Source organism: Spodoptera frugiperda, chromosome 11, assembly GCF_023101765.2.
Source record: "Spodoptera frugiperda isolate SF20-4 chromosome 11, AGI-APGP_CSIRO_Sfru_2.0, whole genome shotgun sequence".
NCBI classification, from domain to species: domain Eukaryota; kingdom Metazoa; phylum Arthropoda; class Insecta; order Lepidoptera; family Noctuidae; genus Spodoptera; species Spodoptera frugiperda.
Genome location: NC_064222.1, coordinates 4,724,805 through 4,751,419, shown reverse-complemented (window position 1 = coordinate 4,751,419; position 26,615 = coordinate 4,724,805). Strand labels below are relative to the sequence as shown.

The following is a 26,615-nucleotide window of genomic DNA, read 5'->3' as shown; positions in this document are numbered from 1 at the left end:
CCTGTTACGGTACATCCCTTAGGAAACGTGCGGCTCTCATTAGCCTCACTATGCAAGTTTCACAGCAGCACGTGACCACTGTGCCACCGTCTTCCCTGAGGATAAAAGAATAGATAGAACCTACATAAACTTTTTACACAAGAAAGAGTGCACAAAAACGTTAGGCAATGAAATGAATGAGACCAAAAAAATTAAGTAAATAATGAAATATACTAATGTCCTTATCGCGTTTCATGTTAACGAGCTACCGAATGACGTGACGTAACGATATGACGATAAAAGCAACCGTTACAAGGGACTGCACCACCGATAAGTTCCAAACTTCCAACTATTGTATAAATATGCGACATTTTATACTAATACGATACCGAATCGGATGTTTTATTATATTATTATAAGCTGCGTTTAGAAAAATATCGATGTTGCCCCACACTAGGATTTTCTTCCGTGCCGTGGGTGCGTTTTAGAAACATACAAGTTCACATTGTATATAAATACATGACACCCAGACCCAAAACAACAAATTGTGTATCACATAAAGAGTTGTTCCGTGCGACAATCGAACCGGCTACACGTCGCGTGGCAGTAGGTTACCCAGCCAACGCGCCAACACAGTGGCTGGGTAACGCTGCAGTTATTTGAATTGAAATGATATTTATTTCTGTAAGTAGGTTATAAATAACACTTTTACACGTCAATATTTCAAATAGGTAGATGAGGCCGAATTCATTGTTGTATATATCTGGCATAGGCGGAGGCCTATGTACATTTTTAAGACCTTTTCGGGCGAGTCTAAAAGGCCTTGAAAAGTCATACATGAATTATATTAAGTAGAGAAATACCTAATAACCGTGCGAAACCGTGGCAGGTAGCTAGTGACATATAAATTGTACCAATACCTTCATATGGATGGGTGTTCCACAAGGTAATATTTTAGGTCCCTCCTTAATATTCATGTATTGGAAACAACATGTACAAATGAATATTACCTATATATTAATCGTCCATTTTGAATTACGGGTTTGAAAGGTCCCCAAATTAGGAGAAGAGAATTAATTATACGCTAAGAAATACAAACGTAATCGTAAAAACATTATTTGTGATCCTATTGACAATGTAGGAGCCCACCGTTTATTAATAGCGCACACAAATCTGATCAAAACAAATAAGTAAATAAAGAAGTAAACGTGACTGACCTCAAAATATGTGAAACAGTTAAAATGACACCACATTACTATTCAAAATCCTATGTTACATAAAATACATTAAATAAGAAACTGGTTGGTATTATAAATATTCGTATTTATTTAGGAAAAACACTCACATGTGGTGGACATGTAAACGTATATGTGGCTACTAGCGAACTTGTTTAAAAGATTAACCTCTTTTATGCCCGTATATATGACACAATAGAAAATACATTGTCTTGTGTGGATCCACGTTTCGGCACGTGACGGGTTAAATATTAGTCTAAGTCCGCAGTGAAATTCACTTTAAGGGTAATCACCAGGGTACGATGCGCTTAAGTAAACGATGAGGATGCTAAGCAACAAGCAACCCTCCGATCAGTGCCGACGTGGCCTAATGATGGTGAGACTAATTTTCATTTTTCTGTTTTGACTTTCGACTCTATCTCATCGAGAAGATTACTGACAAGTAAACTAACTTACTAACTCTGATTAACTTGACTGACGACTCGACCAGATGAGTTTCAGGGTTCGTTATTGACGGTTGAATAAACCACCTTATCCTTTTGAACTTGTTTAAAAATATTCATACATCGGTCATAAAAATTGAAACGTATTTCCTGTAGGCTAGACCGCTCCATCATACTCGTACGTAGCTATCATCGACCGGTTTCCACTTCATAACATCGTGCAGTACAAAAATTGCAAGTTCAAGGCAAGCCGAGCCATCTTGTCATAAACATATTCGAGGTTGTAAATGGGAACCCGTCTCCAATGCCATCCAAGTTCAACGACTACGAACAAGGCCAGTAATTCATTGGTCAAGCGATTCGCCGCCGCATCGGAAATTAACGTAATTGTTTCTCTCTTCAATATCCGAAACTTGATTACCATGGGAGTGTGTGAATCTAATATGTCGTAAAATCTTACGTGATTGATTATGGATTTTAAATACCTATAGTGCTTCAACTAGGCACTAATATGTCGTTTTGTTCTTTTTTCATCGGGGGAAAATCATTATATGGCTTCTTCTACCTTGGGCGAGGCAAGAGGGAGTGTTAGACTCTTACTCACTACAAACCATCCCGTTCCTACTCCTGCTTTTCGAGCTGGAGCCCCGGTAACCCGCTAGACAGTTTGCAACTCTGGGTCGTTGGTCCTATTGGGCCTCATTTGTAGTGGTCTGATCCGATGGCTCTTTAAGGCGCGTGCGGAACGCGACGTACCGTACCCACGGGTCTGGTTCTGGTCGGGCAGCGAGTTACCCGACGGTAAAGTTTATATTTGGATGTTTGGAACTTTATCCGTCAATCACGTTGAAATTACTGAACGGTTTTTGATGGAAATTGGTTATACAAACAGGGTATGAGTTGACTTGGGTGATAGGATAGATTAAATTTCATCCTACAAGATCGCGGATGATGCCGCTGGCAGAAGCTAGTTTTCCATAATAAATGATAGTAATTGATACGTCGACACAAATGGTAAACAGCAATATAAAAATAATTACTAGTCGCCCAGCGCATCGCGAAAGCGATTTAAAAATGCAAAAAGAATAAAATTACTTTATGTCTGATAAACGGAATTCATATTGGATAAAAGATCTGTGTTTTCGTTGGAAGCAATATATTGGTACTACTTTATTACTTGTAGTATGTAATATCTACGAGTGTGATAATGCATGCACACACACATCTACCAAAGTGCTCGTATTATGTATTATGTGCGTATATGTGTAGCTGGTTAGTCAGAGTTTACATTTGTGTTACCTATTGCTACGATTCCGATTTGAATCAGTGAAAGCAATATTAAGTTATGAAATGATTAGTTTATTGCTTCATTAAATATTTTTCCTTAAAGCACATTTTATACAAACATTTGAAAATAAGTATATAATTATATGTATAATGTGTACAAAAATATAAATCATAAATTCCTCAATCGGTTCCTCTGGGAATAGTGGACGAGCTTCTTCTACTTTCCTCTGAAAAAATAACATTATTTAATTTAAAAAATAACAATCAATTAAAACCACACTTGGATAAAGGCAATGAACTCGATCAAAATAGCAATTAAAGCAAAAACTACTTTTCAATCTAATATATTTGGAATTTATATCACTTAATGTCGAGAGCACATTAATTTATTGGCTAGTTTTTAGAATAAATGGATTAGTGAATAGTCTACATATAAAACTCATCCTAATATAATTAGCTCAAAGAAGGCATTCAAATTGCTATGTTTATTCGCGTTCGGTTCAGTTCTGGACTCAGGGTGCTGATATAATCGTGATCCTCGGATCCATCCCAACTTGTTGGTTTTCAGCTAAATCCCTTGTTCATAACTGAGTTCGCACAATACCACACACCAAGGGCCTTAGTCTGACCAGTGCAAGAGGGACGCAGCTATATAGGTTGTATAGCTCCGTCCCTCTCGCACTGCTCAATGATCGACCATTCTGACACAATTGTAATAGCAGACTAAGGCCCCAGTGTAGCACACACCTACTTAATACAACCGTTAATTGAAAAAGGCAATGTTCACTAATTCACTAAAACTGGAGAAAAGCTACGTACTATTCTATTCACATTGGCAGCGCCGCCGTCTCCACCTGCAAGGTCCTCTGCAGACGCGATTGCACTCGTAGGGGCCGTTGATCCATTCTCTTATGGTGTCAGCGAGCAAGATGTACAGAGTCAACACCACCAAGGCCACTACGATCCCGACACCCGCGCATGGCCCAAATTGTTTGATATTGCTCCAGATATCATCTCCTGAGGCGGCAGGAGCTGCTCCACCCTTCTGTGACCCGCCTTTTGCTGCTTTAGGCGGTTTTGCTGCCTTTGCAGCTTTGCCTTTCCCCATTTTCAACTACTTCGTATTGTTTTGTGCACACAGCATAAAGAGTCCTGTGTTCTCCAGCTCTTTCTAACCCATGACAATTTTACTTTTCCTCATCCTTGATGTGATACGGTGTATTGCTTGTCTACTTTCTATTTGTATTGTAACCAAAATGTATTGTTTGTATGACTACATTTCTTGTCTGACTACATCGGAGTTTTGTTTTGACATTTTTATTTATATAGTCTACAAAGTTGACTGTTCAATCTGTCTGAAGCATTCTGATCTGAAGTGACGTTGACAAGCACTATCATAGTTATAACTCTATAGTTTGAATTAGATTTTTAGGTAACACTATGATCACTGTACTTTTGTAAACAAAGATGCTTGTGTACATCCAGTTTCTATCCTCTCCTTCTGAATACCCTACGCTAAGACCGTTTACACATTACGCTGCAGCGGTAGTGGCGCAGCCGCCATCGAGGTGTCACTGTACTTGTACCAATCTGCATTTGTATGGAGCCGCGGGTGCCGTAGCGTCGATGTAAATACGGCGCTACAGCAGCCGCGGCAAGACTATCCATAAATGCACCTATAAACAAGGGTGGAAAATCATCCAATGTCTTCTCTCGCCTTGGCCGAGGCGAGAGGGAGTGTCAGACACTTACTGACTAAAAACCACATCGTTCCTACTCCTGCTTTTCGAACCGGAGCCCCGGTAACCCGCTAGGCAGTCCACAGCTCCGGAAACAGCCATCCTAATATCATAAATGCGAAATTGTACGGATGGATGTAGGTGTGTTATGAGTGTTTCGTCTGCTTTTTGCAGAAACAGGTACAGAGGATAGGTAGAATATAATCTGGAAAACTCATCTATAAGCTACTTTTTATCTAAATACTGCGGGCGCAGGCAAAGCCATTGGCAGTTGGTTGGCAATTCTACACTCCCAATAGTTCCAGATTGTTACTTTGACCATATGCTTAGAGACAAGCACTTAAACAGTGATTTTATTCCAATTTATTAACATGAACTAAATAATAAGCGAGTGGATAGTAGTGAACTAATTCTAGTTGTAGTTCTTAAAAATAAAAATAAGAATAATTACCATCAACTCAATCAGATTATATGTTGTAATAGAACAGAACGGGGTTTGACATCAAAGGAAGTTTATATACAATGTGACAATAATATGAAGTGGTTTAGCAGGAGCGCCGTCTTCGACGGGGTCTGGCGCTGCGCTGTCGAGGTTCGCGGGACGTGCGCAGTTTACAAGTGAACATTCGGAAAAACAGCCAGATGCTAATGAATATGATGGCCAGAGCTATTGCAGTGGCCAGACACCTCTTCTTGAGAGCATTTTTATCAACTGGGATTATTGCTTCCAGTATCACGTCGATGCACTCGCAAACGAAGTATTTGTCATTTCTTATTGTACTTGGAGTTTCTTGAGTTTGTGCTTGTAGTTGTGTTTGCGTTTGTGGCTGCGGGCTGCTGGCGGCAGTGGTGACTGGTGGTTCACTGGCTTTTCCTGGTGGAGGTGCGACGGCATCCGTCGTACTTGTGGATGACTTGCCCCACTTACCCGGGAATTTATTTTTATCGCTCATGTCATTGCAATAAATTGTGTGTTTGTTAGTTTTTTGTGTTGAATTTGTCAGTTATTGAAAATTTTCATGGTTATGTTTGATTTTCAGCTTTGTTTTGACTTTTGTGACTGTTGCTCTTGATGTACTGACATCTTTGTGATAATTTATCTGCGCTGAAGAGGTTTTGTTCTAAAGCTGGTGGCAGAAACAAGTAATGACATTTTTACTTAGATAAATAAAAAAACCTAGCTCTCATAGTAAATATTTGTTGAAAGCAGGTAACATAGGACATCAATCTACTCAGAATTTCTTCAGCTTAGTTTCGGCTTTACATCAAAAGAATAAAGTTGAAATTCGATAGTCAGTTTAATTATTTTCATGAAGTACTTACTCCCAAGGTTAAACTCATCTTCCTGGAAACCAAATGGAATCCCAATCATTGTGTTCAGGTTTTACGGCACGCAGACACCGACGGGTGGCTGATTCATCATAAATTATATGAAGGTACACCTATATAATATACACGAGATACTTCGGTATGGCCCCGGGCCTCGAGTGAAGTCAATAAATAAAGATGATACCAGCCTGACTGTCGAACATAAAATTTTATAGTATGAAAAATCCGTAAGGGACTATGTAATTATATTATTGGTAACAATACGTAATGAATAGTTTGATTTTAACGAAGTTTACTTAGGTACCTAGGTTCATCACATACCCCTTTTTGCACCATTCCTCAAGGGGGAAATCATCCAATTTCTTCTCTCGCCAGGCAAGCAAGGCGAGAGAGACTAAAAACCACCACCTTCCTACTCCTGCTTTTCGAGCAGGAGCGGAGCCCCGATAAACCCGCTAAGTAGTCCGCAGCTAGAGATATTAAACAGGCGTGATGTAATGTTAGGTGACTTACTAATTTACCCAATAAACCAGGTGCACTGTTATCCTAACCTAGATTCCTATACCTTGCAATACATCTTAGTGCTCCCGTTACCCTGTGGTGCCAATTCGAACGGCCCACTCAGTGCAGCAGTTCCGTTCTACTGGACCGGGTCCAAATGGTAACAGTAACTGTTATATATGTACTTATTATGTACTAGAAATGTACTTATTTAACTGTCTAACTGTTAAGTACTTTGTATTCATCGAGTTTCTTCATTAGAATCGCTAAAGAAAATAATACTATTGGGGTAAATTTTTTCTGTAATATCTATCAGACAGTCTGGAATTATGTCTGTTGTTATACCTATGTAATCGGAAGTGTAGTTGGGAGTTGGGGGACTCTTGAATGTTGTAGATTATCTTTTGTCTCTTTCTAATCTCCACACTTTCCTATAATGAAGGGTTTCCACCGCAATTTTGAAAATAGAAAGCTGCATATTGATAAACGGACTATTTGTGACTAAGAAAAAATCGTGCATAATTTTTCCCCCTCTACAAAAAACATTCATGTGGCAAGCCGCGGACGGAAAACTAGTGTACGTACATCATATAAAGTTCGTGCTACATGAAAAATGTGCATATCTGCCAACCCCACATAACATAGCGTCGTGTTAAGTTATTTATTACCTAACGTAATTAAACAGCTATGCATGTGGCGCCACCAATTGGCCACGATCATGAGCAGCACATAATCTGAATACATAGACAGTGATCAGTACATAAGAAGTAAGTTTATGAGTTTGCCTGGCAAATTCCACACATTTACTCATGCTGGCATGTAAAACATCCATCTTGTAGAACATCTACTTAATTACATTTGCTGCCAGGTACAAATTTTATTGTGCAATCAAGTATTTTAATTTCTTTTATCCCACCTTCTTGGGCAAGGCGAGAGGGAGTATCAGACTCTTACTGACTAAAAACCACCCCGTTCCTACTCCTGCTTTTCGAGCCGGAGCCCCGGTATGCTACGTAGTCCGCAGCTCCGGATCAGAACATAAAATATAATACACGTATATTTTATTTTATAGGGGAAACAACATGATAGGGGTAATAGGGGAATAGGGAAACTACATATAATAACAAACAACAAAACACATTTGTCATGTCCCTCTGAGTTACGACAAATGAAATAAAGTCTTAATAGCGATAACAGTGTTGTCTGTTGTCTCTACCCAATCTGTCATCACAATATCCGGTATCACTGTACACAAAATATTCATAATTCCGCAGAAACATTCCCAGCGCTGGGAATATTGTTCAAGTTCAAGCAATTACAAGACACACACAATGGCGTCTCATTAACTCGCCGGGTTCCGTGCTAATATTGTTTTAATTGAACACTTGTTTTTCATTAACAATATTAAAGTAATTGCAGTAATAAATTATATAGGAATTCTATTAGGAAGGCCTATTTGCGTAATTTATAAACACCTATGGTATTTACCTATATTTTTTTTATAATTTAGGTATAAATAAAAAATATTATTATCTACACACAAGGCATATTCAGAATCAACCTGTTGCGAACTTTACACATTATCTCATATTGCCAATATTATATTTGCTACAGACGTAGAATAGACAGAATTTCTACCAGAAATCTTCATTCAAAGCGGACGAAATCGCGGGCAAAAGCTAGCACAATATATTTTTGAATCAAAGTAATATTTCTTCGCTCGCTTTCTACTTATGTACTTTAAACAATTTTTTTTTTTTTTCGCCTGACTGTTCGATTTGGGTGTTTGCAATTGATTTTTGCTATCATTTATGTGACAAACCAAATATTAAAGCTGGTGACGGTCCCAGTTCCTTCCGGGCCTAGTCGCCAGATTCCTCATTGTGAGAGTCATCGTGTTTTTTTTTTTAATTTTTAAACGCTGGATGTCGCAATTTCACACCAATGCAACAAAATTAGTGAGTCATTCATTAATTTACTAATTATTTATTTTATAACTTCTGGTTGTTTGCGTTTTACTTTAAGGATCTAAATGATCCATTTTGATGTCATTAATAATGACATTTTAATTAGATACAGTATTAGTTTACTACTTACACAAATTACATGATTACGCAAATTTTTGGCCATTAATAGACCACAAAAAAAAGTCCTAATAGAGGCCTAATAACGTAAAAACTAATTATAAATTAATATTTAGTCGCACGCCCTACCATTTTTCTGCTAGAGGCTGTATGGCCGGCTGCCTTCAGTCGTTTACCGTTTGGCGGGAAAAAAACATACGCGGTCCGCATTGGGCGCGTATTTTACAGTGTTGTTTTATATAAATAGGTTGCTTATAAAGCTGTGTGGTTCGTCTTCGGATTGTTATTTGTTAATCGAGAATCGCACGAGAGATCTGTTGTCCTCAGTAGAAATGTATCGGTCAGTGCACAATTATTTTATTTTCCTTTATTTTACATCGATAGTGCATGTTTAGTGATTTGTGTGTGCATGTGTGTGTGAGAGTGTGTGTGGGACATCTTTTTTTTCTCATTGTCATTTCTTTTTTATTTAGTCTGTGATTTTTCTTAATATATTTTTAATAGAAATTGTTAAATCTTGCAAATAAGTACCTAATGTATTAATATTTTGTTTGTGTTACACGGTTTTAGTGACCCCTATTCCACTAATCAAGCTCTTTCGTTTAATATCCATGATAGGGCTTGTTGTGGAAAATAAATAATTAGAAAAAGTTAAATTCTACAATATTATTGTATGGTCATCAAGATTAATAGTGTGTACTAAAATAATCAGATCGAGGGGGTGAAATGCCAATTACTAAAGACCCAAAATAAACGAACGCGTCAAGCTAAACAAACCGTTAAAAATAGATAATTTTGATTTAAAATGTATTCACCAATGACTACGCTGTTTACCCATAACCCAAAAGAAACCTCAACCAGTTTTTTCTTAAACAAATAGGCTCGTTTGTCTAAGCTGTGCCAATATAATTTGGACATATTGTGTTTACTTTTCATTAACTATTTTGCAAATTAATTATTCGTTCTTCATTTATATTCACCTCGCGTGTTACACAGGATTATGGTAGTTGGGTACCTATTTACATAATTACTCAAGGTCGCTATTTCTTGTAACTATTTATGTAGATGTAACTAATTAATACTACTTATATTTATCTACATTTATAAACTAATATACATTGACAAATTCATCATCGCCGGGCGCAAACTATGAATGCTACAAACATAAAATTCGTACTGTATACTTTGTCATACTGGGCACCCACTAAGGGATTTTAAAAATTCCACCTGATAGGTCAAAATATCTGATCCGGAGCTGCGGACTACCTAGCGGGTTTACCGGGGCTCCGGCTCGAAAAGCAGGAATAGGAACAGGGTGGTTTTTAGTCAGTAAGAGTCTGACACTCTCTCGCCTTGTCCAAGAAACTCGCTCGCCGGAGAAGTCATTGGATAATTTTCACCCCTAAAAAAATGCGTCAAAATATTGGGATAAAATTTTGTTGTACTTATAATGAACTTCTACGCGAACAAAACCGCGGGAAACAGCTAATTATTTAATAAAATGTCTTTGAACTTAGAAGGTTGTCTGTCTATTCTAAGTTGTTTCCGCAATATTGCCCAAGTAATACAACCAAAGGTCCCATTGTCTAATAACTTCCCAGGAAATATGAGACTATTGTCAATCTGTATCCGATCGAGTAGCTAGTAGGTTTTACGGTCATCCGGTTTTAATTTTTTACCCAATGATATTTTTTTGGGGTCAAAACTAATGTTATTGGGTGGCAAGAACTACATTCTACATGTATGATAGAGATCGGGTAGCTCAGCGCTCTTTAAGCTACGTCTTTTTATTCACGACCTCTTATATTACCTATACTTATTTTTATATAGGTACTTAGGGCCTCTCACAATATCTGGATAGCCGCTGTTCTTTTTTACCCCAAAGTGGGAAATCGTCATGAAGCCCTATCGCCTGGGGTGGATGAAAGGGACTGTTAGACTCTTACTGACTAAAACCCACCCCAGGGTCCCATCTCACACGAGGGCGTGGGAAACGAAATTCTTCCGCAGTGGATAGCTGCCGCTAGGTATATACCAGATACCTACTTATATTTAAATAACGAACTAAATTTGTATGAACTGTCTGTAACATAAGTCTATCGGGACTTATACCTACAGAGGTGGTGAACCAGGCCCTTAGCCGATATATTAAGACCTATCATCAAACACACGCATTACCTTACTGCCGCCCCTACTAGCACAATAAAATTAAACCACACATTCACAGCTTAGCAGAGATAAAACGCAACATGGTTGTATAAGTAAAAAACTATTCATTGTTGTTTAAACAATACAGGGAATGCCATTATGCCGCGATTAATTGCAGACAGAATGATTAGCTGATTTTTAGATACTACTTCATGGTTCAAACCTTCAAACGAGTGCTAGCACGGTTATTTTTATTCTTTTACTAGGTGCTTGCGTCCCCGTAGGATTGAAAAGTAGCCTAGGCCATAATCTACCCCTGTTCCAAATTTCATCCCGATGCCTTCAGCGTTTTGACATGATCACAAAAACTTTCGCATTTATCATATAAGTAGGATAGGATAGGGTTAGAAATGATAAAGACTAGGTTTCCTCACGATGTCTTTTTCTTAATCGTTCGTCTGTGGTGTAAATAATCTTAAAAAGTTAATATAACTTGGAAAATGTCACATTGGTATGTCACATCCAAGTTTTGAACTCGCGTCCTCATGTATGAAACGCAAGCGAAGATGTAATAGCTAAGCTGTAAAACTATGCGACTGTTTCCACTGATACTAAGCTCTGTAGCTGTGCGAGGAAGATGCGCAGTTCGAGTAAGCGATGTATCGATAGTAGGGAAGCCATAGCACGCAAATTTCTATATAAAAAAACAAAGGTACCTAAGTTAAGTCGATAATATTCACCAGTGCTATCTGTACCAATGAATATGACTGGTGACAAACGCATTTACATCAAACGTAGTATGGCCCATCTCTGGTGGAAAATCATCCTAACACCTACTTTACATAGTTTACTTACCTAGCGTGTCTAGCTCACCTCTAATAATAGGTCCATATAAAAATTGTAGATACGATCAATGTACGTATAAATTAATTACATTATTTTATACTCATCTCACTTAACCTACTCTAGTTTATTAACGTAATTTGCGATTATCCGTTTGTGCTAAAAATAAAATCAAGATAGGTAATAAATTAAATACAAATTACTTAATTCAGAATTGTTTATTTATTTTTAATTACGTAGGTATTATTTGGCACGTGTTAGAACTACTAACTAGCCTAATCATCGATTTACTGTCGATATAATTTGAAGGTTCGAATCATCAGCTCATCACGCTATTGACAGACAAGAAACACTTATGCAACACGAACGCGCGCCCTAATTTCAGCTTATTTTCAGCATATTAGGTACCAAGTCTTTGTTTCTGCCCTAACAAGGGAATGCAATCTAGATATCGCGAGATCTAGATCGAATAGGTATAGGTAATATGGAGATCGACTAAATAATGAAAACTATCAGATGATTATGGATTGACTAGTTAGATTAAGGATTATTGAAATAAAAGGACGGAGCGTAGTTTGAACGGGGAACGGTTTAATCAAGAGAGACAGAGGTGACATTGACTGTCATAAATTGTAAAATAAGATGCGTTCACTAAAACATATATTTAATAAATAGGGACTGCGTTCATATTTCAACATTAAATAGGTATAACGAAGGGGTATGAAAATTAAAAATCTATTTAGTCCGTGAGTTAAGTAATGAAAAAATATAAACTTAGACACTTATTTTTTTATTATGTCATGTAAGATTACAATACTTAGATAAAACGAAACAAAGTTTAGTAGTGGGAGCAAATACGTCATTTCTACGTATAAAATGTGTCTAGAAGTGACGTCTCGCGATATTTCAGATCGATATATCTTCGAAAGTATTTTTGTTTCCGTAAGAAAATAAATACATGTCTATTATTTTAAAATAATCTACAAGACGGACATTGAAATAAAAATTAGTCATCTACACTATTACAGAATCGAATGTTTTTGTTTACGTTACAACTAAGTACTACTGTTTTAAATACTTAAATTATTGCGTAAAATATGACTGCATGAACTTGTTTGAATGTGTTTTGTTATTATCTAACAAGCTGAGCTGCATTCTACGAACAATGCAAGGTTAATGGGGCTTGGGATGAAGCCTGTGTAGGTAACCTTAAACACTCATAATTAAATAATTAAAATATTACATCAACTTATGTCGTCAAACGCATATTACCCACGTAAAAAGAGATTTTTTCAAGGGGGGAAAATCATCCAGTTTCTTCTCCCGCCTTGGGCGAGGCGAGAGGGAGTGTTAGACTCTTACTGACTAAAAACCACCCCGTTTCTACTCCTACTTTTCGAGCCGGAGCCCCGGTAAACTCGCTAGGTAGTCCGCAGCTCCAGATACGTAAAAAGAGTAGCAGATGCTAAGGGCTTCGTGCCCCGTAAAAATTGCACACAATGTTAATCATAACCGAACAATGCTTATAACGTCACCATCACTGTTCTTCTCAGAGCCGTATTACCCCTAAAGCTAACTAGACAAATGCCTAGGGTGCCAAGCTACAGGTTAGCACCACGATAAGTGCGTGCCCATAAATAGTGACGGCGGTACCAAATTAATATTGGGGCTGCGGGGTGCCTAGCGGGTTACCAGGCTACAGCTCGGCAAGAGAAGTCATTGGATAATTTGCCCCTCTCAGAAAAAAAAACTGTTCATTCACAGTTACAATTGACTGCCTACTTACGTCTTTCGTCGTTTTTATTTGTGATAAATTATATTTCAAACAGAACCTTGATCACGTAACACTGAAAGTTACAACATCGAAATGTCGCTGAAATTCGCAAGGCTGAAAAACATATTTCAGCCGCATGATTGTAATGTATTGTATCTACACTTTATGGAACACCTATTAAATAATTTGACATAACCTTTGGTAAACAGGTGTTAATCAAATGTTGATATTATTATTATCTTTGTATGTCTAAAATACTGCGTGACAGCAGATTTGGTTAGCAATCGCCGCCGCCCATGGACACTTGAAACACCAGAGGCGTTACAAGTGCGTTGCCGGCTTTTGGGGGTAAGGAATTTAAGGGTTGTTGTTCGGGTATCGGGGATTGGGAAGATTGGGAAGGGGGAATTGGGACTCTGGTAACCTCACTCACACAACGAAACACAACGCTAGCGTTGTTTCACGTCGGTTTTCTGTGAGGCCGTGGTATCACTCCGGTCGAGCCGGCCCATTCGTCTCGAAGCATGGCTCTCCCACACTTATGATTAATGATTAAGATAATAAGATTCTGTGTAATCTGTATTGTTAAAAGGCCGGTAACGCACTTGTAACCCCTCTAGTGTTGGGAGTGTCCATGGGCGGCGCTGATCGCTTACCATCAGTTGAACCGATGCGGGCCTGTTGACACTTACCTTAACATTACAGTAGTCATGTCCCCAGCCGTCCCTAGGGATATAACTATACTGTAGCCTAGTATATGTTATGATCATACTGCGACATAGTCTTAATATAGCGTTCCTACTATTTTGAATGTACTTAGTAGCGTATGTACACATAACGCTCATACATTAGGTCAAGGTCTGCCAATATTTACTCTATACATAAGGCATATTTCCATATAGGTACTCGTACCCAAACTCTCTTCATTGATCATATTATTTGAGTAATTCTTGCTACTTACTTTCGTGTTTGTAAGACGTTAATTATTATGTTAAAAAATAATTAAAATTATTTTTCGGTGTATTGTCGTAAACAGTTATGTTTGACGAGGATCTCGACTACTTTCAAGCCATGCTAGAGGCCCATATTCATGATTAGCATTCCGCCACTCTGCCACCCACGACGCCGACTTGTTTATAATTGGTTATCCATAAATAGTTAGATATCTTTGGTCGTTGCCTCGTTGGTCGAGTGGTCACAAGTGCAACTACCGGTCAAGGGGTCTCAGGTTCGATTCGGGCAAAGTATTACTGGGTCATTACCGATTTTTCGAAATATTCTCAGCAGTAGCACGCTGTCTGGAATTGTGCCCAGTACCTACCTATGTGGCAATAGGCTCACCCCTATTATATGAGAATTATAACACAAAATTAATTGGTAAAAAGTGGGTTTATATTGAACAGTGGCATTACTTGCCGTAATGCCATTCTCTAGTAATATGCTCCTTCGGGGATACAAAGCATGAAGGTGCATATAAAATGTTCTTTTCATCATCATCAATAGCCTATGGCGATCCACTGGTAGACTTTGAGCCTCCTTCACGTTCGAGAGGTTCACCATAATCCCCACTATAGTCTCCAGTTATCAAGCTGCATGAAAGCTTATTCTTTTTTTAATTTAATGTCCGAATACTCAAACGCTACTCAATTTTAAGACGCTCTCAAAACTACTTCTCTCACTAACAATTCTTTATAAAGTGAAAGAGATAGCACGATATTTAAGTACAACTTAAAATTGAGTAACATTTGAGCGTAAGTTTGTAATAAAACACAAATTATAATTCCTTTAATATTCATTTATTTGAATACAACATGGAAATGTCGTTAAAATTTCACACACACGTAAAGATTATAATGTTATGATTATGGTTTCCATTTGAAAAGCAGCAGGGAGCCGGCGATCACCAGATATGCTCTATACTCCAGCCGTATTCTATTGGCCATCAGACATATCTTATTTTTACAAGCATTTAACTTCGGCTTACAGTAGTCTTGTATATACAAGCATTTTTAGAATTGACAATGTTAATATTAGGCAAAAAAAAAACTTACATACGCATCTGTCTATTTAAAGAGCTACAACTTTGTTAGGTGATAACCAAACTTATAACTAAATTAAAAAAGAAATACAATATATGAGACGTTGTACTATGACGTCACAGTACAACGTTAATTTTGTATGAGAAATTTAAGTCATCAAAACCCTAGATGCATATAATTTGGTCAGTTTTGATTGTACGACAAAACTAAGTACCTATACCTACAGATCAATTCGTTACATCGAGGGCTTCATAGTTACACAATGTCTAAAAACGTTAACATTCTCCATCATGACTTTTTTACAATCCTGTAAATAACTAATGTGATGTTTGAGGCGTGCATTATATTGGCTGCAAGTATGGCGTGGAGGCTGGACGTGCTGCCACGCAACGTGTAGCGAGTTCGATTCCCGCAAGGAGCAACTCTTTGTCTGATCCACAAATTGTAGGTCAGACAAAGAGTTGCCCCTTGAGTTAAAAAGCAGGAAAACGGAAAATCATTGGTGGCCGAGTTCTTTTTTTTACATTTATGGGTCGACGTTTGGCCGCTATCTCACCTGATGGTAAGTGATGATGCGGCCTACGGTGGAGCACGTCTGCCCATAAGCAACATATTCACTCGGGCCTTGAAGACACCCAGTTCGCCAGGTTTGCTAGTGCCTCACAAATAGTAGACTAACCTGAAGTTGTTTTTCCACGGCGGACGGGTCGGCACGTATCCAATGTACAGGTTCCCAAATCTGTCTCTCTTACGCTTTCGTCTCCTACGCTTCTTTCCTTGGTGCAATTTTCTTTCATACTCATCTACAGCATCCTGATATTTCCTAGGCATTGTAAACGATGAGTGTGGTCCTGCAATAAAAAAAAATATATATTTATTTATTAGCTTTTGCCCGCGACTTCGTCCGCGTGGAATAATGACTTCCTCTATAAAGGTTGGCAGATAACTTGGCAAGATTTTGTTATAATTTTTTTCAAGAAAATTACTTTATTAACTAAAAATACGCGGACGTTCAATAGTCAGCGCTACGTCGCCGCGTCTGCGCACGATGCTTGTGAGGATCAATCCCTGTACGATAGGCGGAATATTGTTATGATTAAAAAAAAAATATTTGCCAAAATTGCATTACGTGCCGAAGACTATAACATTGCTTCTAACATCTGTATCAAACATCTTCATATCAGTAGGTAGGTACTTAAGATTTCTTATCGTTTCTCTTGAAATCAAAACAGACAGCTACTACACAAATCGATTGTTGTTTGTCGGTCGATGTGGAGGACTAATGATGAGATTCAGTGTTTTAAAAGTTAGAGAATCCCAGGGATTTTACACGTAGATTCCATTTCCGTGTGATTTACCTACATAATTATTTGTTTTTCTTTTTTGGCTCTCAAACTCTAATTGGGACGGACACCTAAATTGTTTAAGTATCCGTTTTTTCACCCGTACCCATACCCACATAACCGATCCGTACCTGCACCCACAGTCCGTTAAATCGCCGTCGTTTGCAACTCAGGTCAAGCACTGCGTATTGTGCCTACACTATCTACAGTGGGGCCTTAGTCTGCTATTACAATTGTGTCAGAATGGTCGATCATTGAGCAGTGCGAGAGGGACGGAGCTATGTAGGTTGTATAGCTCCATCCCTCTTGCACTGCTCAGTGATCGACCATTCTGACACAATTGTAATAGCAGAAGCAGACTAAGGCCCCAGGTATCTAAAGTGAAATTAAACTCACTGCGTGTTTTTTTCTTCTTCTTGATGTGATAATCTTCAAAGCCAGTCGCTGGTAGACCCTTGTACTTGATTCCCAGTTCAGTTAATGAGTTACACAGTGACCCAGTCCCCTTGCCCAGCGTCAGTACGTTCGTATACAAATACAGCATGTAGTTGCTTGTAATAAAATTTTCGTTTTGGTGGTTATAAAATCGGCTTTGTGCGATGTGAAATATTTCTAGCATCCTTTGATATTTCGTCAATATCTCGTTCACCAAGTATCCCACTTCATACTCTAAGTTTCCTTGATAGAAGTGCCGTAAATTGTAGTGTCTTCTTAAATCTGGGACACTGAAAAACACGTATTTAATTATTTATTTACTGTAATGCAGAACAGTACCTAGTACAAATCATCATAGTTTTACCAGATGATTTGTACGAAAGTAGTTACCATCGTGAATGTTACAAATGTGCTACTGCTCTACTGAAGAGATATTTCTCTCCAATCTCACATATATTGCTATTACAATTTTGTAAGGCGCAATATTTTTTACAGCTTTAAAGCGTCTGATAAAAGTTTTGGTCCATGGAAAGTGACAGATTTTTTTAATATGAGTTCAGAGTAATATTCTTCAAAACATATATAAAAATCAGACATAAAAATTTACGTTAAGTGAGTCTAATGTTTAGTTACCTTTCTCACCTGGTACCTGCGCAGGTGTCACTCGGCAAGCTCCACAAACATTCAGGTATTTACAAAAGTAATACAAGACTACTGTAAACCGAAGGTTATATGTTTGTAAAAATATTTTATGTCTGACGGCTCTGGGATCTCGGACTAAACCAGCCAGAGCGCCGAAAGCGCTCTCGTTTCGATTACTTTAAACGTAGAGCAAACTCCTACTAAGGGTTCAGTCTGTCCTACGGCTACGCAGTGGCGTAGCGTAGTGGGGGCGGCAGGGGCGGCCCGCCCCGGGCGGCACTTTTTAGGGGGCGGCAAATTTTAAACAATAAATAATAAAAATATTTTGTAAATATTTCAACCATTTTATATTTTTTTCGCAACTAGAGATCGGAGAAAGTAGTGATAGTGGGGATGGAATCTTTAACGAGTGGTCCTGCCCCGAGAGGGAACCTTTAGATAGAGTCGACTGTACAAATTTGGACCGAATAAAATGAGCTTACTCTTTAGGCGTAGTCCCGAAATCATGGACGGCCTTGGTCCATCCGATCCCTAAACAAAAACCGGCCAAGTGCGAGTCGGACTCGCCCATGAAGGGTTCCGTTACAGCAAGTAGATGACATAATATAAAAGTTGTAAAATAACTTGGTTTTACATAGTGTTTGTATGAACGACAAACTTATATTTGCGGTTTTTGAAAATGTTTTATTTCTTAAAAACTAATAATGATATCTGGTTCAAACCAATTTTCGTTATTAGTTTCTATTGAAATCTACAGCATATATTTATTTTTGTTTTCTCCTTCTCTTATTTTAAAAGTTAGAGGGGGTTAAGGGAGACACTCATTTTTCCACTTTAGAAGCGTCTAACTTTCAAACGGTTAATTTTGACGAAAAATTGTTTTAAGAACCTTAATGTCTTTTTTAAAGACCATAGACACCCATTATGGATATGTTAGCTGAAAAATTTTTTTTTTTTTAATCATTTACAAGTATGGTGTGCCCCCTTTTAATTTTTAAAAATATTAATTTTTATTTAAACTTCGAATAGCGGTTACCGAAATACATCAACGGACGGACGGACGGACGGACAGACAGACAGACAGATAGACAGACAGACATGACGAATCTATAAGGGTTCCGTTTTTTGCCATTTGGCTACGGAACCCTAAAAAGGCGATAGAACAAATCCGTCCAACTACAGACCGATAGCCATAACTTCCCTCTTCTCGAAAATAATGGAATCCATTATTAACTGCCCGCTCTTGCGGTACCTAGAAGATCACCAGCTACTCAGTGACCAGCAATACGGTTTTCGTAAAGGTCGATGGGCTGAGGATCTTCTGGTTTACCTGACACACCGTTGGGCACAGGCGATCGAATCTAAGGGGGAAGCGTTGGTAGTTAGCTTGGACGTGGCGAAAGCCTTCGACCGAGTTTGGCATAAAGCGCTTCTTTCGAAGCTTTCTTCCTATGGTCTTCCCGAGAAATTGTGCGAATGGGTCTACTGCTTCCTTGCAGACAGAAGCATTAAGGTCGTTGTCGACGGGGAATGCTCCGACTCTCTGTCTGTAAACGCAGGTGTCCCTCAAGGCTGCGTGCTATCACCTACCTTGTTCCTCCTCCATATCAATGATATGTTGCAAATCAGCAGCATTCATTGTTATGCGGATGACAGTACAGGTGATGCCTATTATACCGGCCGCGCTGACATTTCTCGGGAAAACGTCATCGAGAACCGAAACAGACTTGTGTCTGAAATCGAGACTTCTTTGCGGAGAATCTCAGATTGGGGTGAACTTAATTTGTTCCAGTTTAACCCTACTAAGACACAGAGGTCGGCGTTTTTAGCCCGGTATTAGAATTGGGATACTTGGCATCAACATTTCGAGCGACGTCCATATCCGTGGCCATCTAGAGGATAAGGCTAAATTATCGTCGAAAAAGCTTGGTGTGCTCAACAGATCAAGGCAGTATTTCACTGCAGCCCATCGCCTGCTTCTATATAAGGCACAGGTTCGGCCCCATATGGAATACTAGTCTCATCTGTGGGCGGGGGCACCCCAGAACCAGGTTCATCCTCTGGACCGCGTTCAGCGGCGTGCGAATCGGATTGTTGAGTGGCAGGAAATTTAAAACCGACTTGACACTTTGGCAATGCGTAGAGATGTAGCTTCGTTGTACATTATATCGCCTATACCACGGGGAGTGATCTGATTCATGACTGTTCTCGCCGAAAAGTTCTCTATTATGAATGTATGTAATGTGTAATATACCCCCCCTTATTTAGGTATATTAATTTAATTAATATACCTAAATAAGGGGGCGGCAAAATTGTCTTCCGCCCCGGGCGGCCGACACTCACGCTACGCCACTGCGGCTACGGCTAATATGTTTCATTATCATCGATTCAGTAGATCATTAATTTTGTCGAAAATGTTTTAGTCTACTAGGTAGTAGGGTAGCTCTGACTCCTAAGTGTCTTTTTTATAGTCAAAGTTGACGTCCTGAAGTAGCATTATTGTGATTAGTTCATATTATACATTTTTATCAATCATCCATCAAAATTGATAATTTAAGAGGTCAAATCTGCGCAGAGGCCCTTTACACAACCTAAATGAAATGTGATACAAACCGGTGGTATCCCAAATTTTGCTCCGACGTTGTCATTACAAGAAATAAAGTTCCAATAAGTCATTATTTTTCCAATGATCCTTGAGGTTTTAACTGCAACGGCGCCGTGCGGGCGGAAAGCTAGTAACATTAATTTTACTATAGGACATCGCGGTCCTCTGCCTTTCAAAAACTGCTTAGGTACCCATGGGACTTGGGATGATGGCAGGTGACTGTAATCTATCGACTAATATAATAAAATCCATGGACAAAACTTACGAAGCAAGATATGTAGAAGCTATAATGTGACACAGTTTAGTATTCTCGTAAGGTATATTGCTATGATATCGACGAGCATTCATCACGGCCATTGCCTGATCTACAATATTCAGGACTGATACGTTGTCCTGTGATCTCTCGTAAAGTTTTCCATCATTTTGTAGAGTTTCGACGTCCCACGGTTTCTGTTTTTGTGACTTATTTTTAAGGCGTCTTTCATTATTGTAGTGTTTCGTGCCATTTTCCCTTAGCTGCGCACTCGTGAAATCTACGCTTAGTGTAAATGCGACTGTAACAATGTAATTGCATGAAAATATGTTTGTACAACACCTGGGAGCCTACTCCGGTTCTCGAATCCGAAGTTTCGTTTAATCTTCGGATGTAGGTTTTATTGATTTACTAATAATGACTTGAAACAACGTTTTATTTTTAATTTCATATCAAAACCTATTATTTTATCTTCATTTTATTCTACTAACTATGTCATGACGTGGAGATGTGTACAGGCTCTTAGTTTAACAGTTCTGACTAATTTTACAACTGCCATCTATGAACACTTACCTAGGAAGACATAAAGTATTCCTTTAACCTTCAGACATCGCTTCATCGCTCCTAATATTACAGTCACTTTATTAAGGAAATTCCATAATCTCCCACATTTAAGTAATTGTGAATACACTACAAAGGCTTGATTAAAACTTAAACTTCAATATTGGTTATCATCTTATCATGTTCTTAAACTATTCATTACCGAAAACAATAAAATGTTTGATTAGTGTTAGTAATTTCCATTTATGTAAGCACCTACTTATTAAACAAGGTAGTCACGTGCCCAAGAACATGCAGTGAGCAGCAATTACACCTGATGATGAATAACAAATGACGATAGGCCTTAGAAAGACAGAAGAGAGGCAATTTGACTGCGTGGTGGCTGGGCAACCGGCTGCTACGTAACGTGTAGCGAGTTCGACTCCCGCACGGAGCAACTCTTTGTGTGATCCACAAATTGTTGTTTCGGGTCTAGGTGTCATGTGTATGTGAACTTGTATGTTTGTAAACGCACCCACGACACAGGGGAAAATACAAGTGTGGAGCAACAATTAAAAAAAAATCCATACAAACTTAAAATCATGTTTAACACTTTTTCACTTACATAAATTATATTTTGAAATAATTTTACTTTTTAGTATTAACAAAGAGAGAAAGGCATTGAAAGCCCTGGGTCGACCAGTGCACCACGGCCTTACAGAAAACCGCGCGGTATGAAAGAACGCTCGCATTGTGTTTCACTGTGTCAGTGAAGCTACCGGAGCCCAATCACTTCCTCTCCCTATTAGTATAGGATCCCGCCATACAACGACCTTCACCGAACTGGTTAATGGATGAAAGATATTTTTTATCAAATAAAATAAGTCAATAAATATATTGCGAATGGGTTGTCTAAAAAATTTCACAAGTCTCATAGACTTGTGACGGGAAATACGAGTAAATAGTCAACCTTGAAGTAATCATATTCTGGACTGAAATTTTTTAGACAACCCATTCGCATCTTCGCATTCGGGATCTTAGCCTATATATTCACCCCTAATAAGATGACCATAGGCGGCGCCGATAATTTACCCTCCATGTAGCACTCCGCAATGAGAAAACACCCTATGCTAACATCAAATATCTTCTTTTTTCAGATCACTGATCCCGTTACTAGTGTGCGTCAGCGTAGCACAGACTGCGCCTCAACAAAACAGCAATATCACTTACATCAAGCCTCTAGACCCAACACCTCCTGCACCTAAAGTTGTCACAAGTGAATCTAGAATAGAAAATGTTACGATACCAGCTGACACTGAGAAGGAAATAAGGAACTCCTCGCAAGCGTACAGCCCACCTATCTATAATTACTCTGACAGAATATATTCCATTAAAAACAGACCAAAATCTACTACAGAGAAGATTATCGCTTCAACAGAAGACAGCAAAGAAACTTCAAGTGAAAAACCAGAGGAAAGTAGCTCTGAACCGAAAGGCAGTGACATTATAGCAGTTGAGAGTATTACCAGCGTCAGAACAGATGACACGGAGACACCAGAAACAGAAGCAACAGTAAATCAGGAAACCATCACAGAGAAGTACGAAGAAGATACAACAGTAACTACAGAGGTTTACGAGGAAACTACTAAGCTATCGACTCCCCGACCATTACCAAAGCTGAGTTACTACGGTAAATCTTCTTCAGGGTCATTCTCGCAGAACTTGATCCCAATCCCTGGTAAAAGAAGGTTCCGGTCACGATGCCGATGTGAGAAGATTTGGAACTGCGCCAAACTGCAAATCAGTGTACCACGGTGTCCTGAAGAGTATTTCATGTGTTGTACATAAACTTTTAAAGTGTAGAAACTCTATTAGTTGTAAGCCCACCGAACTTTAATTGACATGAAATAAATATATTTATAAACTCGAAAATTGTATTATGAAGTGTTTGTTTGAACGCGGTGTTATCACCATAATGTAGGGATCAAAGTGTCGCTTTTCGCTGTCTGTCCCTATGTGTGATTAGATCTTTAAAACTGCGCAATGGATTTTGATGCGGTTTTTAGATAGATTCAAGAGGAAGGTTTTATAATAGTTTACATGTAAAATAACATCCTAAACCACGCGTGTGAAGCCGCGGGTGGAAAGCTAGTTTATTATAGAGCAGTGCTTAGGTCTTACATTGTAAATTGAAAAGGGGTCCAGTATAAGTCGATACAAGTCATATTAACATGACTCACTTAGAGCTAAAAGTAGCTCTGCCTGTAACCACCATACTCAGAGTCATTTAATGGTTACTTACCCCAGTCCTTAGCAATTGTTTTCAATACAAAATCGTTACTAAGGAATAGTTTAAGTAATCATTAAATGTCTCTGAGTGTGGCAGTAAGACAAACAATTTTGGTAGCTGGGTATAAATAATGATTAGGTACATAAATATTGTTGCCAATAATGGATATTTTGGACATTAAATGATTTAATATTCACATCTAACACATAGATATAAGAATACACATTTCTTTATTGGAATCCCAATTATATCTCACATCAATTATACATTACATACATTCTATAAAAAGTTATCATTAATTCGTTATACATTTATTAATGTTTATAGTTTTTGTGACTACAAAATGGGTATCGGTACAAAATGTTGATATTTTATTTACATAATTGAAATAATTTCCACCAGTTTAATGTCTATAAATCAAAGTATATTCGTGTGTGTTCGTATAAGTTTTGCAATACAAAAAACTGAATGGAAGCTGGTCACTAAACTGTGCATTTAATGTATGTATGTTTGGCACTAATAATAAAGAGACTGACCTCTCAGTTTGTAAACTCTTCTCAGAGTAAAAGTGATGCTTATAGTCTATTTGCAGAATAAATATCACTTACTAGATTTTCAACTTTATTATAAAAGGATATGAGTTGAGAATCTAGTAACAATTCGACTTAGCGACCAAACTTTGGACCGAGGGCTTAGTACGAGTTTGTTTTACGTTTAACTGAAGCTCTGATTGGCCAGCTCCTATCAACCAACCAATCAAAGCGCCGAACGCGGTCTCGTATACATCTCGTTAAACATAAAACAAACTCGTACGAAGTCCTCGGGACTAGTCAGTCCAGGTCTTTACCTGGTAATTATTTTTTACCTTTTAGGTAAAAAATTATTTATTTTTTGTTTAATATCATTTTACCTAAATGCCATTCGCTTTGCCTGGGACAGACCATAATTGTACACCCTAACTAACATTCATATAATGATATTATAATATCACTGATTGTTTACACATAATATGTTGTATGTATGTACAAAAGCATTTCATAAAACTACACATTTATTCAAGAAGGTGCCAAATATTGATATACAGCTTGCCTATAAGGTCCAATTTCATTTACAAATAAATCTTCAAATCGTTATAAACAAAAATGTAAACGTGACAAAAATATAGACTGAGAGGTGACGGTTTTTGGCATTCAGACTAATGGCCAGTTTTGATCCAAACTCATAGTATGTCGACCAAAATTCTGCCTTGAGGAACTTATCGAGATATTGAGTTGAAACTAGCACCACAAACGACTTGAAGTTAGGTAAAGTTTCCTGCCTTCTACAAGCTCTATGACAGACCGAGACCATTAACACTCACGGACTAGACTAGTTTTTACTTTGCAGTTGCAGCTTAAAGCAGACCCGATTGTAACAGCTTTAGGCACTCCGTATATGGTCTAAGAACTCTATAAACAAAAATACCGTCACCTCTGAGTCTAGTACCTACTAACTTTAATTAAATTTTTCAAAAACGATGTCATATGCTTTTTCGGCATAATGTAATTGAAAAACAACCCACTATCAGTTTTAGAGACAACTTGAACATATAGTATAAAGCACATCGAACATTACAAAGCTCTAGAAAATTTCTTGGTGTACTACAGTACATTGTATGTGAGCACATTCTAGTCCTTCTCTCAATGCTTTAGGTGCTATTTTTCAACGATTCTTGACATTTTTGTATTTTCAATGAGTTTTTTATTCAGTTTATCAGTACTGATTCCTCATTTCAAATACAAATATTACAAATAACCGACTTAGGTAAGGTAAGCGTCTACAGGCCCGCATCGTACGCATCGCACGCAACGGATTTTAGTTGGACTAGTATAGAAACGCATACAACTGGGTTCACTGACCCGCATCGTATGGTCGAACCGCATCATCAGCAATGTCTACATGCGATGCGTACTGATTATGTCATGCAGAATGCGTACGACGCGACGCGTGGGATGCGTACGATGCGGACCTGTGGACGCTTACCTTTAAAGTCCTTTAGCTTTCACCTACAGATTATAGTGACAAGTTTATAAACATCGATAAAGTACCATTAATATCTTGCAATACCTAACTTAAATGACACGAGTCTAATAATACATAAGTACCAAATTCGCTTGGCAAAAATGATATGGTTATTATAATAGCCTCTAAATTGTATGGCACCTTCATAATCTGCGCCAACGATGGATAGATCATGGGGACTACCGATTTTTTGCTCACCAGATGGAGCTAGTGTCAGCCTCTTGTCTTTTCGTCCAATAGGGAATTAACAAGCGTGACGCTATTGGTCATTCAATTTTTGACAGTTACAGTGATTGGTCAAAAGACCGCTTGTTAAAATAACGCCATCTGGTGTTCGAAAAAACGTTAGTCCTCATTACGACCGAAATTAATATCAGATCTCAATCAAAACCTCTGGAACGATACAGGTTTTGGCAAAAATTCAGTACATCTAATTTCAAAAATAAATGTCGATCCAATGATTTAAGATTTACACATATAGGGTGACTGGTAATTAGTGAACGATATTTATAATATTATTTTTATAAAAATAACACAGTAAAGTTCCAAAATCCTACCTACTTACTGGTCCGCCTATAACACGGACGCGCCTCGCTGCTAACAGCTAATCACGCAAAAGCACGCGCGTGCGATATTTTGTTATTGTGATAAAAATAAAACCAATGCGTATACAAAAAAAGTTTCTTTAGAAAAGTTGTTTGAAATTATGAGCACAATCACGTTATTAAATATCGTACACTAATTACCGGTCACCCTATATGTAGATTGAGATTTGTTATCAATTTCGGCCGTGTAGACTACTGTTTCAGTACTGAACCAATCTTTTTTTTCTTACGTGTATGCTAAATAGATTGGTTTGATTGTACAGAGGATCGTTTGCGCAAGTTTCTAGATATATCTACACACTTATTAAACCTACAACAAAGCCGCCGTATTGTTGGCTCAAAATCGATTATACATATATGTGACTAAATTTTATTTTTTTCAAAAATTACATAAATATTTTGCGAGCTTTAGCTCAACGTTAGGGAGTAAAGATTATAAA

At 38.1% G+C, this 26,615-nt stretch overlaps 2 protein-coding genes and 1 long non-coding RNA gene across 3 annotated transcripts; 1 reads left to right on the top strand and 2 right to left on the bottom strand.

Annotated features, from left to right (window-relative positions):
* Positions 1 to 2,995: 2,995 nt before the first annotated feature.
* LOC126911213 (uncharacterized) lies at positions 2,996 to 4,759 on the bottom strand. Its single transcript, XR_007705736.1, has 2 exons — positions 3,764 to 4,759; positions 2,996 to 3,171 (listed from the first exon to the last, which is right to left on the bottom strand). It is a non-coding gene; the product is annotated as an uncharacterized LOC126911213 (long non-coding RNA).
* Positions 4,760 to 8,027: 3,268 nt separating this feature from the next.
* Positions 8,028 to 23,834, top strand: LOC118274624 (uncharacterized). Its single transcript, XM_035592254.2, has 2 exons — positions 8,028 to 8,937; positions 22,377 to 23,834. The coding sequence occupies exons 1-2, from the start codon at positions 8,930 to 8,932 to the stop codon at positions 23,065 to 23,067; spliced, it is 699 nt and encodes a 232-aa protein (XP_035448147.2). The 5' UTR covers positions 8,028 to 8,929; the 3' UTR covers positions 23,068 to 23,834.
* LOC118274622 (uncharacterized) lies at positions 15,427 to 21,651 on the bottom strand. Its single transcript, XM_050696906.1, has 4 exons — positions 21,253 to 21,651; positions 20,692 to 20,980; positions 17,141 to 17,469; positions 15,427 to 16,252 (listed from the first exon to the last, which is right to left on the bottom strand). The coding sequence occupies exons 1-4, from the start codon at positions 21,296 to 21,298 to the stop codon at positions 16,062 to 16,064; spliced, it is 855 nt and encodes a 284-aa protein (XP_050552863.1). The 5' UTR covers positions 21,299 to 21,651; the 3' UTR covers positions 15,427 to 16,061.
* Positions 23,835 to 26,615: the final 2,781 nt, after the last annotated feature.

What these genes read in the sequence shown, in the direction of transcription:
- LOC118274622 (XM_050696906.1), bottom strand. Translation starts at nt 21,298, where the DNA reads ATGAAGCGATGTCTGAAGGTTAAAGGAATACTTTATGTCTTCCTAG. An exon ending in AATACTTTATGTCTTCCTAG is followed by an intron (nt 20,981 to 21,252) that starts GTAAGTGTTCAT and finishes ACATTGTTACAG; the next exon opens with TCGCATTTACACTAAGCGTA. An exon ending in GCTTCTACATATCTTGCTTC is followed by an intron (nt 17,470 to 20,691) that starts GTAAGTTTTGTC and finishes CGTGTTTTTCAG; the next exon opens with TGTCCCAGATTTAAGAAGAC.